Source organism: Scatophagus argus, chromosome 4 (assembly GCF_020382885.2).
Source record: "Scatophagus argus isolate fScaArg1 chromosome 4, fScaArg1.pri, whole genome shotgun sequence".
Classification (NCBI taxonomy): Eukaryota; Metazoa; Chordata; class Actinopteri; family Scatophagidae; genus Scatophagus; species Scatophagus argus.
Genome location: NC_058496.1, coordinates 284,214 through 300,719, shown reverse-complemented (window position 1 = coordinate 300,719; position 16,506 = coordinate 284,214). Strand labels below are relative to the sequence as shown.

Genomic DNA, 16,506 nt, shown 5'->3' with positions numbered 1-16,506 from the left:
TAGCGAGTTCGAACCGATTTCACAATGAAAGCAGTGTCCGAGAAACCAGGCAAAATTACATTCAATCGTTAATTAAATAAAATAAATATAATAACTGAATAAATGTATGAACGAATAAATAAATCAAGATAAATAAAATATTAAAAAGAATAAAATTAGTCAAAATATCCTCAAATTTGTTCTCTGAATTCAGAGTGCAATTAAAAGAAAACGCTCTGTTACCAGTGACGTTACCAGTGACGTCAGTTTTCATTACGGAAAAGAAGACAAAGTGGGATCTTATTCAGAGCTGAGCGAGAAGGTCGTCCTCACAGAACTCACACGAGTCCAGCACGAGGTCTGGATTTGATGGGAAATATATGAAACCTTAAAAACGATCTTAAAATGATGTTTAGGAAAAGAGAACAAGTCTAAGAGCTGCCGAACAAGAGCAAACACAAAATCCTCATTAGGCTGGTAGCAGAAGGTGTGGCGGTTGTAGTTCATGTCACATCACAGTGATAGCAACTTTATGTTCAGGTTTCCACGTCACACACAGTCAACTTCATACAGCAACCTGACTGGCTCAGATTGGTTGTGATGTCACAGAGCCTGCAGGTAGATTGGAGGTGAGCTCCTCCTTCAGCAGGTGAATGAAAACAAAGTGACGTCAGTCTGACCCGCAAACAGCAGTAAACGGACTGCTTCATCAATCCAGGATCAGTTGTGTGCAACATCCTCAGTGTGTGCGTGGTCAACAGCTGACCCAAGATCAGTTCTCAGTGTGCAGTGAGTCCTGGCAGAGAAAACCAGCAGCTGCTGATGAAGCTGAAGAAGACAACAGTGACCGACCCCGCCCCCCGCCGCCCGCCATTACACAGCGACCGATCACAGCAAGTGAGCGAGACTCCAGGAAGCTCCGTCTGCTGACAGTGACGAGACGTGGCACAACCCCGGGACAAGACCAGGTCCAGAGACCCTACACAGAGAGGGGACAGGTGGTCCTGATAGGTTAATGAATTCACACAACGAACCTTTGAACAAATCACAAAGATCACTGAACCTCTGTGGACAGAGAGACAGACAAACAGAGAGACAGACAGGCAGGCAGGCAGACAGGCAGAGAGACACTGACTGCTGTACGTAGTGATGCAGGATCGCAGTTTGTATCCTCTGTCTGTTCGACTGCAGTTGATGACTTCTGGTTGGCTGCAGCCCAGCTCCACGTAGCCCCGCCCCCGGCCATGCCCTCCACCTACATTACAGCCAAAACACTGGAGACAGCCTCCTGACACACACACACACACACACACACACAGAGCCAGAGGTTGGAGCTCCTGACGGAGTGCACAGAGCCCATAAAGGTCGGACACTGAATCACATTAACATTTAGAGTGAGAACAGCTGCAGGTCACTCATGAACACACACGGAGCTGCAGGCGGCGTGTGACCCGACGCGTCTGAGCAGCATCATGACTGATGTCCTGCATTACGTCCCTCAGCTGTCCAACATCACAACATGAAGATCATTTCCAACAAGATGAAATGAAAGCACACAAATCAATCAGCTGGCTGGTCCACGTGCAAAGTGTTCTTTTAGAAACTAAATCTGTTCACGTCTAACATGTCGTACATAACACCAGTCATTTTAAAGGTGAATCGAGCAGGTAAATGTACCTGTCTTACCTTGCAGACAGATGAGAGACAGAACAGTGAGACAGCAGAGGAGCAGCCGAGAGGACAGCATAATGGGAGACGCAGTGGACACTAAGCACTCGCCGGCTCTCCGTCCTCAGCCCGAACTCAGCCACCACCCGATTGGTGGAGCCTGCAGACACGACTCTGGGGTCGTTCGCTCTTTCACCACAGAAGCTTTGTTTTCTGAATGCGTTTATGAGGTTGAGTCTCCGTGTGGGACTCAGAGTCACGAACAGGACAGAGAACAGACGATCTTTCAGGATCTGCAACGCAATGAAAACCTTCTTACTTCAAATCTTTGTCGTGTGGCTTTGTCAAACCACATAAAGCTGAGCTGAAGAGAAGGGGGTCAGCTGATGGCTCAGGGAGGACAGGAGGACCAGCTGGGCTCAAGCTGGACCCAGGTTCAACGACACTACAGAGCTGGTGGTGCGTCCTGTTCTCGTTCTGCTGTTCCGGACTCCGTTAAACTGGTCCTTTGGCTTCTGGTTTCTTGTCTTCTGAAGGCGAGTTTATTGAGGCAGCTGAGAGCTAAATGTGTCTCTCGTCTGACTCTTTCCGTCCTGCTGTCCACCTGCAGATGGACAGACACGTGCTCGGACACGTGTGCTCAGTCTGCCGACAGCAAGCGGCTACAGCAGCCTCAGAGGGTCAAAACGACTCAGGACCCTGTTGGGTACAGACAAAACCTGCAACACGACGTGAGGAAGAAGAGAGCTCCTCCTCCTGCTCCAGCCTCCGTTAATGTGGAGCAGGAGCTGAAGAGGAGGTCCTCAGCTCAGAGCTTCACATGTGGCTTCCTTCCAGCATCTGTGCACTCTACTGATCCTGGACTCTGCCTCTATTTGAAGGCCCTGAGGAAGAGGAGGCTGAAGAACAACTTAATGTCTACACGCGTGTGCGAGTCTCTGGCCCACCTTAGAGGTTGAGAGATGTCTTTGTCCAGCATATCTCACACAAACTGAGTCCAGCAGCAGCTAGGATCCACCTCCTCCACCTCCACGTCCAGGAACCTCACAGGTGTACAGGGTACAGGAGGAGGAAGGAGTAGCACCACCCCGTGGAGGCTGGAGAGCAGCCTGAAAGGAAAAAAACAAAGAAAAACTGGGGACAGGGGAGACCAGCAGAGACCAGCGGAGACCAGCAGAGACCAGCAGAGACCAGGGGAGACCAGCAGAGGTCAGTGCAGACCAGTGGAAACTAGGAGAGACCAGCAGAGACCTAGAGTTCTTTTGGTTCGTTTTTGTTTGAAGCTTTGTGTCACATTTGGAGTCAGTTTGTTTCCTGTTTTGTTTTGTAGTTTTCCCTCTTGTGTACTTCATGCAGAATTTGTCACCAGACCCAACTGCTCACATTTATTTATGAAATTCTGAACTTTTTATCCTGATGTATTCAAACTGATGATTTCTGGAGGATGTTGAACAATCAGAGGGGATGAAGGTGTTTATTTTCTTTTCATTTAGTATTTGGTGGAGGGAGGAACTGATTTCTGACACAGTTTTAAACCGACCACGTCTCCTCCTCCTCCCCTCAGACAGCCGCAGACGAACCCCCCTGAAGGCGGCCTGCCAGGATCCAGGATCACCAGGCGTGTGCTCCCCTGAGCCTGGGACAGGAGCTCCCCATCCCCCTCCTTCCTCGTCTTCCTCCTGTGCACCGAGCATCTGGTGGGGTTCTTGGATGTGGGAGCAGCGGTCCGAGGACACCTGTTGCTGCTGTCCTCATCCTCTGAACCTCCGAGGTGATCTGGAGACTCTACAAGTTCACGAACTTGTCACTTCGGCGTTCACGGAGCGAGTGAGCCCGTTACCGTCTCAGAGTTCCCTTCCTGAAGTGGAAAATGTTTGCACACGTTTGCCAGCTACTGTGCTTGCCTTGTTTTCCCTCAGCCGCCATCTGCTGCCACCTCCTCGTCTGGGACTTCAGCCTTTGAAGACACGTTCATGTTGACAAACGAAGCCACAATATTTACCTTCTTTACTTAAGTTTACACATTTGCATAACGATATTCAACAGTCCTCTGTCGGCAGGCTGTGGGACAGGCTGCAGGACTGGGGCAGCACTGAGGGATGTCTACAGCACTGACATAATTAAAGACGGTGTCAGGTTTTACAGTCCACAACCGCTTGCAGAAAGGAACTTGGCGACACATAATAGAGAATTCCCTGACCGGGAATCGAACCCGGGCCGCGGCGGTGAGAGCGCCGAATCCTAACCACTAGACCACCAGGGACTGACATACAAAGAGATATGAGGTTGATGTTTGTGTGGTTAACAAGCTGTCTTAATTTGTCGGACATGTTTGTTGTGAATCAAATCAAATGTGAGGAAGATAGATAGAAGACAGACGCGACATCCATGTTGTGTTCGTATGCTGCAGTCTCTTCCTTTATATCGAACGTCACCCTCTCCAATGTGCAGCGGGCCAGTGGCGCAATGGATAACGCGTCTGACTACGGATCAGAAGATTCTAGGTTCGACTCCTGGCTGGCTCGTTAATTTTTTTTTTCTCGGCTAAAATTGTCACCACAATGGAACACAAACTCCTGAGTACAACAGGAACTCGTAACTGAGCGCCTGCGTAATCCTGTTTGGTCCTCAGTGTGTGTGAGTACAGCAGGTTGGACGCCCGCAGCAGAACCAAACTAAACAGCTCAAAGTCACATCTGCTCACCCAGGATTATTTCCAGAAACCTTCCAAAATCTCTTTTGACGAAAACAGGCTTCCATGAACTACTAAATCCGTCCTCTGCGTGTTGGCCGCAGAGGACATGAAGGAGGCGGCCGGCTGCTGCACTGTGCAGAACGGCCAGCAGGGGCGCAGCGGAGCCGCTGGAGCGTCAACGGGCAGCGGACTGACGGAAGCGTTTTCTCCATTCTGTTGTATACTGTTTTTACCCGTTACTAACGACTTCAGTGCTCATGGCAACAGCCCGGTTGGTGGAGGTGTATTTGGACCTTCTGTCGCAGCCCTGCCGGGCGGTGCACATCTTGCTCGGCTGCAACAAGATCCCGCACACAGTCCGCACCGTGGCTCTGAGAAAAGGTCAGCAGCTAGCTTTAACTCGCTCACAGGCTAACCAACGTAGCAGGTAACTAGCTGTCAGACTCAGAATCAGAATTCCTTTATTTATCCCTGAAGGGAAATTCTTGAAGGGTTAGATAACTAAGATCTAGATAACTATTGCACTACCTAACCAGCCATTGCTGTGGTCAGTGAACAGTCAGTCAGTAGTAAAAGGTCCGAGTTCTCCTACTTTGAGTAGCTTCGTTCGTCGCTGTGAACTTTGACCCAGATAAGCTCTTATCGTCACTATCAAACCTGCTTTAACGTGACTGGTTTACGTTTCCTACATCATACATCCGGCGTATATCCAAACACACAAGTAGTATGTGTCAGTTCAGTTCGGGTTTTCACGTTGAAGATAACGAAGCTGGATGAAGTTATAAAACGCTCCAACAGCAGCGTCTTACCGGGACGTGGTTGTGATGTGGAGGTGCTGAGTTGCTCCTCCTGGTTCTCCCACTAACGCGTTTGTTAGTCAGGTGTGTGTGCCGACCAACAGGCTGGACCTTTTCTGTCTGTGTCGTGTCTGTGCAGGAGAGAACAGGACCCCACAGTTCACAAAGCTGAACCCCATGCAGAAAGTTCCTGTTATGGTGGACGACGGCTTCATCCTCAGAGAGAGGTACGCGCACACACACACACACACACACACACACACACACACACACACACGCACACACAGTGTGAGTTCTGTGAAGATGTGAACCAACTCCTGATGGCTAATTCTGTTTTGTAAATGTGTCATCGCCACCTCAGAGGATTCCTCTTTATGTAGGTGGCCTTAAAGGAAAGGTCCGCCATGTCTGTGAAATAATGAGACGTGTGTGTATGTGTGTAATAGTGATGCCATCCTGAAGTACTTGGTCACCAAGTACAACATCCCAGAGCACTGGTATCCACGGCAACCAGAGAGACGAGCCAGAGTGGATGAATACACGGCCTGGCATCACAGCAACACACGACCACACGCTGCTAAAGTCTTCATACTGGAGGTACAGACACACACACGCAGACACACACGCTGAAGGTCTACAGCTCAAAGTTATCACAAGGAATTCTGTCTCCACCTGTCTGCCTCAGGTGCTCGTCCCGGCTCAGACTGGCTCAAAGGTGGACGAGGGACGTTTGATTCGTGCTCTCTCTCAGCTCGATGACACTCTGGACAAACTGGAGTCCATGTTTCTGGGCAGGCAGCCTTTCCTCTGTGGTGATGACATCACTGTGGCGGACCTGCTCGCCATTTGCGAGCTCATGCAGGTCAGTAGCTCTGACTGGTTGATCAGCTAGTTACTGCTGCTACACACCCTGACACTCCTGCTCTGACCTCCACATGGTGGGACCGGTTGATGGTTCTGAGCATGCTCAGTCTGTCTCCCTGCAGCCTTTGGGTGGAGGCCGAGACGTCCTGCAGCAGCGTCCCCAGCTGCAGCGTTGGAGGAGCAGAGTTCAGTCGGCTGTGGGCGAGTCGTTCGACCGAGCTCACGCTGTCCTGTACGGCCTCAGAGACCGACGCAATGCCAAGCTGTGACATCACCACAGAAGGACGGCCCACCAGAGCGATGTCACACAGAGGCAGCCAATCATCATCATCAGTCCCCAGACACGATGTAATGAGGACGGTGATGACAGGTGATTGTTCATGCGAAAACTTAATCAGATTCACAAACGTCAGCAGACATTTTGAATCACCGATTGATCTGATTGATTTGTTTCAATTCTGAGACTGAAAGATTTTCTAATTAACGTGATATGTTCTCAGTCAGAATGAGTCAGGCCAGTTTCTAATGAGCACCAGCTGGTCTCAGATCTGCATTGTTTTGTCACTCTCTTTTCTGAAGACTTTAAAGCACTTACAAAGCACAATAAAAATTGTTTTTGTAATGAAGAAGAGAAATAAAGTTTGGAGATTTTATTTTCACATTCGAGTCTGTCAGTTCTTTACATTAAATTTTAAAACTCTGAAGAAAATCAAAGCAGACGGAGACAAACATTGAAAAACAGAAGACTTTATTAGAAAACATTCTAAACTTTATTTACAGTGTCAGTAGTGAACAGCCAGCTGAGTCACATGACCCGAGGAACAACTCAGAATATGATTGGTCCTCTACAGTGAGGCAGGGGGCGGGGCCTGGCTCCTTTTGGCCGGATGTTCTTCTTCTTGGTCTCTGTCATCTCGTCCTCGTTTCCTCCTGGAGCCTCGTGAGGCTGACCCCGCCTCCTGCTGGGGGGGGGGGGGGGATAGTTTCAGGGCCCTTCTCAATACATGCGTCTCCTAATAGTTCAGCCCCTCCCATAGAGGAGGCGAGTGACAAGGCACCCAGTTAGAGGCTGAATGAATGTGAGTGTATGCGGTTACCATGGCAGCAGCATCTTCAGAGGGGTACATGAGTCTGTCAGCCGTCTCCAACATCACGCGATCCTAAACACAGTCACACGGTCACAATCTCTCATCATGCACCAGTAGTACTGCAGTACTGTGTACCAGGTGTAGTACCTGTAACCAGGGATGCTGCAGAGCCTCGTCTATCGTCATTCTTTTACCGGGATCAACAACCAGCAGCTTCCTCACCACGTCTTTGGCTGTCAACATGCAAACACATTGAGTACTGCACTAGTACTGCAAATATACTGCAATGGTGTTGTGGTATTACTACAGGTAGTACCTTGGTCAGAGATGTATTTCCACTTGGATGGAACCATGGTGAATTCTCCACGGATGATCTGCTCTGTGATCAATTGATGTCCAAAATCCTTGTGAAAAGGAGGATAACCACCGAGACTGACGGACAGACAGAGAGTGAGACAGCGAGACAGAGGGAGAGACAGGTGCGAGGCCGGGCCGGACCGAGCTTACCACACAAAGAGCAGCACTCCGAGGCTCCACGCGTCCACAGCCAGGCCGTATCCTGTGGTGGAGGCGTGAGTGAAGACTTCAGGAGCCAAGTACGATGGAGTCCCACACAGAGTCCTCATCAACGTGGTCTCCTCCAAGATCCTCGACTGGTTAAAGTCTGTCACCTGACAGCAGACACAGGGACACCGGAGGGACACATGGCTGAGCAAACTACGTCAGACATCAGACAGGACTGCTGTGTACATGTGATGTGATGAAGATGAGGATGAAGACGTGAGTACCTTGATGAGACAGACATCGTCCTGTGAGGACAGCAGGATGTTCTCAGGTTTCAGGTCTCTGTGGATGATCCCATTACTGTGGAGGTACTGCACACACACACACACACACACACACACACAGTTACATACAGTGGACACAAGTGCTCTGGTTACCATAGCAACGCTGTCTGTCTCACCTGGACTGCTCTCAGCATCTGGTAGAAGTAGAGTTTTGCAACGGACTCACTAAGCTGCTGCTGGGACTTCACTTTGTGGAAGAGTTCTCCTCCCTCCATCCTGACAGACAGACGGACATTTAAAACACGCCCTCCGTCCTTGTCCTTTGTTATACTTCCTGTTTCCTCTCCTAGCTATAGTAAATACAAGTCAAAATTCTGGGTCCTGATTGGTTTACATATTTCTTATGACACAACATATGTCTGCATTGATGAGGCTGTCATGTGACGTGTTATGTCCTAATCCACTGCGCACGCACACACACACACACACACACACACACGATCTCCAGTGCTAACGAGCCTTCAGCTAACTTATGTTATCATTTCTGTGTATAAACTGGACTGCAGTGGTGTGTCAAACCGGATGACGAAGAGATTTACAACAACAACTTATAACCACACTGTGAGTGGTCACCATGACAACAGCATACTAGACTGAAAAATTGAACACCTTCGATCAAATCCAGGTCAAGGTGATCATCACTTCCTGTGCAGACAGGAAGTTAAAAGACAAAACAATGAAAATAAATCACCAAAATCATCAGACGGCTCCTTTAAATAAAGTTTTGTAAGTTTGAATAAAGTTTGAAGCAGTTTGAACATGAGTCATACTCACAGTTCCAACACGATGTAGTAGCTGTCCTCTGTCTGATAAAAATCCTCCGTCCTTATGAGACAAGGCTGCAGGAGACAAGGAGAGAAACAAGGAGACAAGAGGAGTCCAGTTAGCAGTCAAAAGCAGTCCGCAGAATTATTTCTCTTCTTCTGTGGTTGCATACTTACATGGTCAACTCTCTTCAGGATCTCAATCTCGGTCTTTGCATTTTTCGTCGCTGTCTGTGATTGAACCAAAAAAACAAAAAAAGATCACATGACCACTGTTCTAGCCTGCTATTGGTCCATAGGAGCATGAGTGGCTGATGATAAACTGAACCACACGATCAGATGCCATATTTGTAGTTTTCTGTAGTTTTCATTTCTGCTACATCCATCAAAGGCAGGAAAGGAGGAAACGAGGGAAGGAAGGAGGGATGAAAGAAGGACAGCTCTCAGCCAATCAGGGAGCAGATGAGATGACTCACCCCTTCAGACTGAAAATTCTTCTTGTTTATTATTTTCACAGCAAATTTTTTGCAGGTGGATCTCTCGAAGGCCAGTTTGACTTCACCACACACTCCTCTGAAACACACACACACTCTGGTGTAATCTTGTAATCAGTGTTTTAGGAGGCAGGAAGTGACATCACAATCATATGAACAGTGTCAGACTCACGTGCCGATACGCCGTGTCAGCAAATATTTCTCCTGAAGCTCTTTAGGTAAACTGGACTGATCGTCTGACATCAGATCAATGAAGACAAAGACTGAAGACAGACAGACAGACAGACAGGCAGGCAGGCAGGCAGACAGGCAGTGGGAGGTGAGACCTGGTGGTAGCGGAGAACAGTGCAAGTGTGTGACTTCATTCTGTCTCACCTTTGTTACGTTGTTCAGACAGAGCGAGCACTGCGTTGTTGACCAGAGGAAGCTTCCTGTCTTTGCCGATCAGAATCCCGTCGACAAATGTCCCGTTATTGCTGTAGTCCTCCACAAACACCTCGCTGCCCTCCTGACAGACAGACAGACAGACAGACAGACACATTCAGGCTCACGTCACAGACGATCAATAATCAATCATTACTGAACAGGAAGTAAGCTCACTCTGTAGATCCTGAAGTGTTTCTTGCTGTAGATTCTGAACTTTTTGGATCCTCTGTGATCTGGATCGTCCAGAACGTAGTTACACTTAGAGTCCCGTCCAAACAGGTATTGATCCTCTACACAGTCTGAAGACAAACAAACACATCAGTGCACCACCAGCACTCAGCACTGGTATTATTGATTGAATTTCCCTCGGGATCAATAAAGTATTTATCTATCTATTGCGACCACCTCAGTAACAGCAGACCCACCGTGGCTCCTGAAGCCTTGGGCCATGGGCAGCAGGCGGCCCCAGGGTTCTGCCTCGGGCTCCTCGGGGACAGACGGCAAGGTCACGGGGATGGTGTCCACGCTGCTCAGCGTCCCCGACCCGCTGGACGACTGGCTGGCTGAAGTTGGTCCGCTGGATGAACTGGAACCAGGCTGGGACTGGGACTTAGACTGGGATGGGGACTGGGTGGAAAGGACCTGGGACGGAGACTGGGTGGACTGGGTTGACTGGGCCTGGGACGGGGACTGGGGCTGCTCCCCCTCATGTGGAACCTCTTCAGACATTCTCCAGTATTGCAGATTGGACAAAATCAAACAGACCAGATTTGATTGTACTGCACCAGTTGGCTGACATCCAGAGAGCACCAAACTGCATTTACAAACCTTACAATTTAAAATCATTTTGTCTATCTACTCACATTTACCATCACAGAAAAGAATAATGAGACTTACATCAAAGATCTTATGAGCTACTCTTCAACATGAACAAACGAACAAGTTTTCCTGTAGGACCACATAAGTCTCAACCTGTCTTCAGTCATGGTGTGACTCGTCGCAGGAAGAGGACGTGACGTTAAAATACATATTTTTTAAAAGGAGTTCGGTGTAGATTGAGGTGCTCTTGCTCCGACCTGTCGGTACAGCAGCTGCAAGTCTGATCTTGGACCAGAACCAGTCTAGCACCCTTCCATTTAACGAAATCCTCCCACCACCTCTCAGTCACAGCCGGGTGAAGAAACCCAAACAAAAACTGAATTTAATGTCACAATCAGAAGACCCGGTCGGTCATTTGGCTCCTGCTTCATTTCATGGCCAGCTGAGCCGGGCTGGGGGACTCACCGGAGCAGACTCTGTCCGCCGCTGCAGCCGGACTCTCCTCCTGGTCTCTGCAGGTAAACACACCGGGCCGCTGCACCGAAACGGGACGTGTGTGGCACTTTTTTTGACCGGGAACGTGCAGGAAACGAATTTCCTTGTCCTCCGGTTTCTTACTTGGGTCATGTGATGGTTCCAGCCAATGAGAAGTTAGAAGATTGGCCACGTGAGTTCGAAGCTCTCTGTTGTGTTTCCGGGTCTGATTTTGTCCAGCTAGAGGGACACGATGATGCGTAACTGACTGGTGGCTGAAGACCAATACTGACAGAGGGACTGAAGCACCTGTCTGTCGTCATGTCCACACAGAGGAGTTCTGCTAAAACTCTGATCATCACAGACGGTGAGTTGATCCTGCAGCTCGGACGCCAGCAGTCTGCAGTGTGTGTGTGTGTGTGTGATTAATCATCTCACAAGCTCAAAATATATTAACGAGCTTTATGAAGTGAATATTTCATGTAATTTCAGCTCAGTATTTGTCTGTCCAGACACAACTTTACGGCTGAGGTTCACTGTCAGCCCTCATCGTGTCATTTTCTGTACCTCAGAAAGTGTCCAGTTTCCATCCAACCCGCTGAGCAGCTTGTTAGCAGCTTGTTTACAGCCTGTTTACAGCCTGTTTACAGCTGCCTCCATGGAAGAGCAGCTTTAAGTAAAAACGATGGCAGCAGCGTGAAGGTCCAGGTGCAGGTCACACTGCTGAACTGTGTGTGTTTCACAGGTCCAGTTTAATGGACACGTCAGGTTAACAGCTGACGGCTCCTGAAGACGTCTGTTCACGTCTCTGAAAGCATCTTCTGTTTGTTGAAGCTGTGTGTTGTTTGTTTGAGCTCGTTCTGGGATGGAACGCTGCCACCTGCTGTCTGAACACCTTCCTTCTGTCCACATCCTGGACTTTGTCCCTCAGCAGATGAGGAGGTGGAGGCTGAGGAGCTGAATCCCTTCTCCTTCAGAGAATTTCTACGCTGGAAGAACCAGGATCCAGACCTGGACCAAGATCTGGACCAGGAACACACACATAGCAAGGTACCAGTACTACAACTACACAGTGTTTAGCAAAGGAAGAACAAGTAGAAATACATTTACTGTCCGTCTATAGTCCAGCAGCTCTCAAAGGTCGTTTGATGTTGGGACTGTGACCTTTGACCCTGCAGTCAGTTTCTTCTCTGAGGCACCACAGGTAGAGTGACATCATCACTGACATCACAGTTTGTTGGACAGTAAATATGGAGACACATGTAGCAAACTGTCTGTCCAATCAGGAGCAGGAGGAGGACGACGACTGGGGTCAGAGTTTCCAGTCAGGTGTAGACAGCACCTCGTCCGTCTGCACAGAGGAGGAGGACGAGGAGCAGACCAGGTGAGTCCTGTGTGCTGCTCAGTGATTGGTCAGAGCTGGAGCTTAATGTAGCAGTAGACTGAATGTGTCCTTGGTGGACCTTCACTTATTGGACTCCTGAACTGAACTCTGAGCTGCTCTGCGATGACTCAGGTTCTCCTCCAAACCTGAAGTCCAGAGAGGAGGAGGAGGAGCAGGAGCAGGAGGAGAGAACTATGAAGGAGATGATGAGACCTCCATAGCTGAGCCGGTCACCTCCTGCAGGAGGAGGAGCGGGAGGAGTCAGATACAACAGGTGACACACACACTCGACGGGGTCGTTTCACACAGATTTATTTGAAGTCACAAAACAATCCACACTGTCAGCTGATGTGTGTGTGTTACAGCTGAAGGAGGAGAACGTGTCCCTGAGGAGAACCATCAGGGAGCTGCAGAGGAGATCAGAGGCCAGTGAGCGCAGGTCAGCACCATCACCACCATGTGCCAGCACCAACCGCAGCAATCAGAGCGTTTACCCATCATGCCTCTGTGTCCCTGTCAGGGTGCTGGAGCTGTCCGAGGAGCTGTTCCAGAGGAGGCGGCAGGAGGAGAAGGAGGCTCAGGACCTGGAGAGCATGGTCCACTCTGTGGAGCAGAACCTCCACCTGATGACGGTGCGTGATGGGCGGAGGTTCAGGGTCCACAGGAAGCGGTCGGCTTGGGGCGGGCGGGGACGTTTGATTTGATGTCTTTGAGGTCAACCTTCTTTAAGAAAACTGGAAGATTTAGAAAGAAAAGAAGGAGCTGATTCAGAATCAGCAACCAAACGTGTTTACAAAAAGGAAATCTTCTTCTTCTCGAGTAAATCAGCCCAGCAACGCACAGTGTGACACAAATGAAGTATAAATACTGCAGTTTTACTGACAGACTGATGATTGACTTGTGGAGTTTGATCTAAACAACACTGAGGTCTCTTCAACAACCTGTCTGTCTGCCTGCCTGTCTGTCTGCCTGCTTGTCTGCCTGCCTGCCCGTTTGTCTGTCTGTCTGCCCATCCCTCTGTCTGTCTGCCTGCCTGTCTGCCTGTCTGCCCATCTGTCTGTCTGTCTGCCCGTCTGTCTGCCTGCCTGTTTGTCACCACTCTGTCTGTCTGTCTGCCTACCTGTCTGTCTGTCTGCCTGCCTGTCTGCCCATCTCTCTGTCTGTCTGCCCGTCTGTCTGCCTGCCTGTCTGCCCATCTGTCTGTCTGTCTGCCCGTCTGTCTGCCTGCCTGTCTGCCTGCCTTTTTGTCACCACTCTGTCTGTCTGTCTGCCTGTCTGTCTGTCTGCCTGCCTGCCTACCTGTCTGTCTGCCCATCTGCCTGTCTGCCTGTCTGTTTGTCACCACTCTGTCTGTCTGCCTGCTTGTCTGTCTGTCTGTCTGCCTGCCTGTCTGTCTGTCTGTCTGCCTACCTGTCTGTCTGCCCATCTGCCTGTCTGTCTGTCTGCCTGTCTGTCTGTCTGCCTGCCTGCCTGTTTGTCACCGCTCTGTCTGTCTGTCTGCCTGCCTGTCTGTCTGTCTGCCCATCTGCCTGTCTGTCTGCCTGCCTGCCTGTTTGTCACCGCTCTGTCTGCCTGTCTGCCCATCTGCCTGTCTGTCTGTCTGCCTGCCTGCCTGTTTGTCACCGCTCTGTCTGTCTGTCTGCCTACCTGTCTGTCTGTCTGTCACCTGTCTGTCTCACAGAGGCGAGCGGTGAAAGCAGAGAACTGCGTTTCCAAACTGAAGGTGGAGCTGCAGCAGCTGCAGGTCAGAGTGACACTTTGATTAAACTTTATTTAAACTGATGAGCTCACACAGACAGACAGTCAGACATTAAATCCGTCTCAGCGGACAGAAGACCTGAAAAATCCGATTCAGTTTGACATTTTGAAAAACAACAGAGAAACTGGAAAGTCAAAATAGTTTCAGCACCATGTTGAATCCCAGTGAAGCCCAAACATCCACAAACGGTGTGTGTACATGTGGTTTACCTGCGTGTCAGGTGTGTGTGTATCTGCGTGTGTCTCAGGTGGAAATCGACTCTCTGCGGTCGGAGAACGACAGCCTGAAGGCTGCAGAGTCTGAGCTCGTCGTGACCATGAGACAAAATGCTCAGGTGGCGTCTGAGTACCTGAACAAGACAGCAAGCCACGCCCAGTCCTCCATCCGGTCAGTGTGTGTGTGTGTGTGTGTTAGTGTTACAGTGTTAGTGTGCTAAAGTGTAACCTGTCTGTCTGCCTGCCTGTCTGTCTGTCTCCAGTCAGCTGCTGGGGGAAGCAGAGACTCTCCGTTTGGTCTCTCAGCTGCTGCAGTACATCGACAAGATTTCCAACCTCAGCTCGGACTCCTGAACTCCACTGGACCACCAGAATGCTTTGGACCTCCTGTGGACAGGAGGACACTGTTGTCATGGAAACAGCCCCGAAAGGACCAGCGTTATGTCAGCAGGTCACAGTCCGGCCGTCGTTTTCTTCACAGGTGTTTTATTTTGAAAGGGTAGCTGTGACCCTGTGATGACATCACATCTCAGACTGATGATGAGCTTGTTTTTATTTACGGTGTCATTAAATGCGAGGTTGGTGAGCAGGAAACACGTCATCTCTTCTGAAGTCTGAAGTGTTTCATAATAAACGGCTTCTTAAATCGGTTTGTTTCTGTGTGCTGATGAAAACATGAAAGTGAAACGAGCAGAAGGTTTGGTTCTAAAGAAGACGTGAGCTGGCGGTCCTTCTAACTTTGTCACTGCCAATTAAACGTCACAAGGAGGTTTTGTGTTTCACTCTTGACAGGCTAACGTCAGCGTTAGCTAACAGGAAACATGTTTGTGTCGCACCAGAAGTCCTGAATGTCATCCTAAACTGAGCCGAGATTTAACGTTTGAGTTTGTGTGAACTGAACACTTTGACTGGATCCAGAACCCTCCAGGGTCCTGCCTGGATCCTGCTGCTCCTGCTCTGCACTGTTCTCCCTATCCTCCCTGTCTCTCTATCTCCCCCTCTCCTGTCTCTCCTGTTTCTCCTCTCTCCTGTCTCTCCTGTCTCTCCCCCCTCTCCTGTCTCTCCTGTTTCTCCTCTCCCCCTCTCCTGTCTCTCCCCCCTCTCCTGTTTCTCCTCTCTCCCCTCTCCTGTCTCTCCTGTCTCTCCCCTCTCCTGTCTCTCCCCTCCCTCCTGTCTCTCCCCCCTCTCCTGTCTCTCCTGTCTCTCCCCCTCTCCTGTTTCTCCTCTCTCCCCTCTCCTGTCTCTCCTGTCTCTCCCCCCTCTCCTGTTTCTCCTCTCTCCCCTCTCCTGTCTCTCCTGTCTCTCCCCTCCCTCCTGTCTTTCCCCCCTCTCCTGTTTCTCCTCTCTCCCCTCTCCTGTCTCTCCTGTCTCTCCCCTCTCCTGTCTCTCCTGTCTTTCCCCCCTCTCCTGTTTCTCCTCTCTCCCCTCTCCTGTCTCTCCCCCTCTCCTGTTTCTCCTCTCTCCCCTCTCCTGTCTCTCCCCCCTCTCCTGTTTCTCCTCTCTCCCCTCTCCTGTCTCTCCCCTCCCTCCTGTCTCTCCCCCCCTCTCCTGTTTCTCCTCTCTCCCCTCTCCTGTCTCTCCTGTCTCTCCCCCTCTCCTGTCTCTCCTGTCTCTCCCCTCCCTCCTGTCTCTCCCCCCTCTCCTGTTTCTCCTCTCTCCCCTCTCCTGTCTCTCCCCTCCCTCCTGTCTCTCCCCCCTCTCCTGTCTCTCCCCTCTCCTGTCTCTCCTGTATCTCCCCCCTCTCCTGTTTCTCCTCTCTCCCCTCTCCTGTCTCTCCTGTCTCTCCCCTCCCTCCTGCCTCCCCCCCCTCCCCGTCTCTCCCCCCCTCTCCCTCCCAGGCGGTCACAGCAGAAGGCTTCTTTTTGGTTGTTGTTTACACACCTGTAAAGTGTCTTGAGATAACTGTGTTATGAATTGGCACTTTAAATAAAATTGAATTAAGAGATTAAAACAATGTGGCTCAGCGGACAGGATGTTAACTCAGGCGTCACTGTGACCCAGTGACTGTGACTGGACCCCAACTGTTTGACCTGTTACAGGTGTTACAGGTGTTACAGCTGCATGAAAACAAGGACAAACAGACTCAACAACAGTTTCTTCCTCTGAGTGCAAACCTCACTGAACTCCAACATGCACTGCCAGCCCCTCCCCCACACACACTGATCAGGATGTCTGGTCTGACAATATATTTATTACTACTTAATACTTATCACTTTATTACTTATTACTAAT

The 16,506-nt window shown here is 49.9% G+C and overlaps 3 protein-coding genes and 2 non-coding genes across 11 annotated transcripts; 3 read left to right on the top strand and 2 right to left on the bottom strand.

The window, feature by feature from the left end:
* Positions 1-3,838: 3,838 nt before the first annotated feature.
* trnae-cuc lies at positions 3,839-3,910 on the bottom strand. The gene has a single exon. It is a non-coding gene; the product is annotated as a tRNA-Glu (tRNA).
* Positions 3,911-4,099: 189 nt separating this feature from the next.
* On the top strand, positions 4,100-4,172 carry trnar-acg. Its single transcript has one exon. It is a non-coding gene; the product is annotated as a tRNA-Arg (tRNA).
* Positions 4,173-4,482: 310 nt separating this feature from the next.
* gstt2 (glutathione S-transferase theta 2) lies at positions 4,483-6,656 on the top strand. Its single transcript, XM_046386457.1, has 5 exons — positions 4,483-4,723; positions 5,279-5,366; positions 5,586-5,736; positions 5,825-6,001; positions 6,126-6,656. The coding sequence occupies exons 1-5, from the start codon at positions 4,600-4,602 to the stop codon at positions 6,270-6,272; spliced, it is 687 nt and encodes a 228-aa protein (XP_046242413.1). The 5' UTR covers positions 4,483-4,599; the 3' UTR covers positions 6,273-6,656.
* A 78-nt stretch (positions 6,657-6,734) lies between these two features.
* On the bottom strand, positions 6,735-11,062 carry chek2 (checkpoint kinase 2). 3 transcript variants are annotated; one of them, XM_046386447.1, is made up of 15 exons: positions 10,908-11,062; positions 10,049-10,353; positions 9,798-9,922; positions 9,573-9,705; positions 9,370-9,460; positions 9,180-9,276; positions 8,881-8,934; positions 8,714-8,778; positions 8,056-8,155; positions 7,880-7,966; positions 7,599-7,762; positions 7,408-7,523; positions 7,239-7,324; positions 7,101-7,163; positions 6,735-6,965 (listed from the first exon to the last, which is right to left on the bottom strand). In XM_046386447.1, exons 2-15 carry the CDS (start codon positions 10,350-10,352, stop codon positions 6,849-6,851), a joined length of 1,602 nt encoding a protein of 533 aa, XP_046242403.1. In that variant the 5' UTR covers position 10,353; positions 10,908-11,062; the 3' UTR covers positions 6,735-6,848. The 3 variants fall into 3 exon arrangements, with proteins under 3 accessions (XP_046242403.1, XP_046242405.1, XP_046242404.1); XM_046386449.1 differs by having other exon boundaries at positions 6,735-6,962; XM_046386448.1 differs by lacking the exon at positions 10,908-11,062 and adding an exon at positions 10,521-10,848.
* Positions 11,063-11,082: 20 nt separating this feature from the next.
* On the top strand, positions 11,083-14,926 carry entr1 (endosome associated trafficking regulator 1). Of its 5 annotated transcripts, none has more exons than XM_046386454.1 (10): positions 11,083-11,283; positions 11,851-11,966; positions 12,040-12,120; positions 12,203-12,300; positions 12,433-12,574; positions 12,666-12,739; positions 12,821-12,932; positions 13,982-14,044; positions 14,307-14,446; positions 14,538-14,926. In XM_046386454.1, the coding sequence occupies exons 1-10, from the start codon at positions 11,238-11,240 to the stop codon at positions 14,626-14,628; spliced, it is 963 nt and encodes a 320-aa protein (XP_046242410.1). In that variant the 5' UTR covers positions 11,083-11,237; the 3' UTR covers positions 14,629-14,926. The 5 variants fall into 5 exon arrangements, with proteins under 5 accessions (XP_046242410.1, XP_046242407.1, XP_046242408.1 ...); XM_046386451.1 differs by having other exon boundaries at positions 14,280-14,446; XM_046386452.1 differs by having other exon boundaries at positions 11,848-11,966.
* The last annotated feature ends 1,580 nt before the right edge of the window (positions 14,927-16,506 follow it).

What these genes read in the sequence shown, in the direction of transcription:
- gstt2 (XM_046386457.1), top strand. Translation starts at nt 4,600, where the DNA reads ATGGCAACAGCCCGGTTGGTGGAGGTGTATTTGGACCTTCTGTCGCAG. An exon ending in CACCGTGGCTCTGAGAAAAG is followed by an intron (nt 4,724 to 5,278) that starts GTCAGCAGCTAG and finishes GTGTCTGTGCAG; the next exon opens with GAGAGAACAGGACCCCACAG. An exon ending in CTAAAGTCTTCATACTGGAG is followed by an intron (nt 5,737 to 5,824) that starts GTACAGACACAC and finishes TGTCTGCCTCAG; the next exon opens with GTGCTCGTCCCGGCTCAGAC.
- chek2 (XM_046386447.1), bottom strand. Translation starts at nt 10,352, where the DNA reads ATGTCTGAAGAGGTTCCACATGAGGGGGAGCAGCCCCAGTCCCCGTCC. An exon ending in GTCTGAACAACGTAACAAAG is followed by an intron (nt 9,461 to 9,572) that starts GTGAGACAGAAT and finishes GTCTGTCTTCAG; the next exon opens with TCTTTGTCTTCATTGATCTG. An exon ending in AGATGCTGAGAGCAGTCCAG is followed by an intron (nt 7,967 to 8,055) that starts GTGAGACAGACA and finishes GTGTGTGTGCAG; the next exon opens with TACCTCCACAGTAATGGGAT.
- entr1 (XM_046386450.1), top strand. Translation starts at nt 11,238, where the DNA reads ATGTCCACACAGAGGAGTTCTGCTAAAACTCTGATCATCACAGACG. An exon ending in AGAACCTCCACCTGATGACG is followed by an intron (nt 12,933 to 13,981) that starts GTGCGTGATGGG and finishes TCTGTCTCACAG; the next exon opens with AGGCGAGCGGTGAAAGCAGA. An exon ending in TGGAGCTGCAGCAGCTGCAG is followed by an intron (nt 14,045 to 14,279) that starts GTCAGAGTGACA and finishes CCTGCGTGTCAG; the next exon opens with GTGTGTGTGTATCTGCGTGT.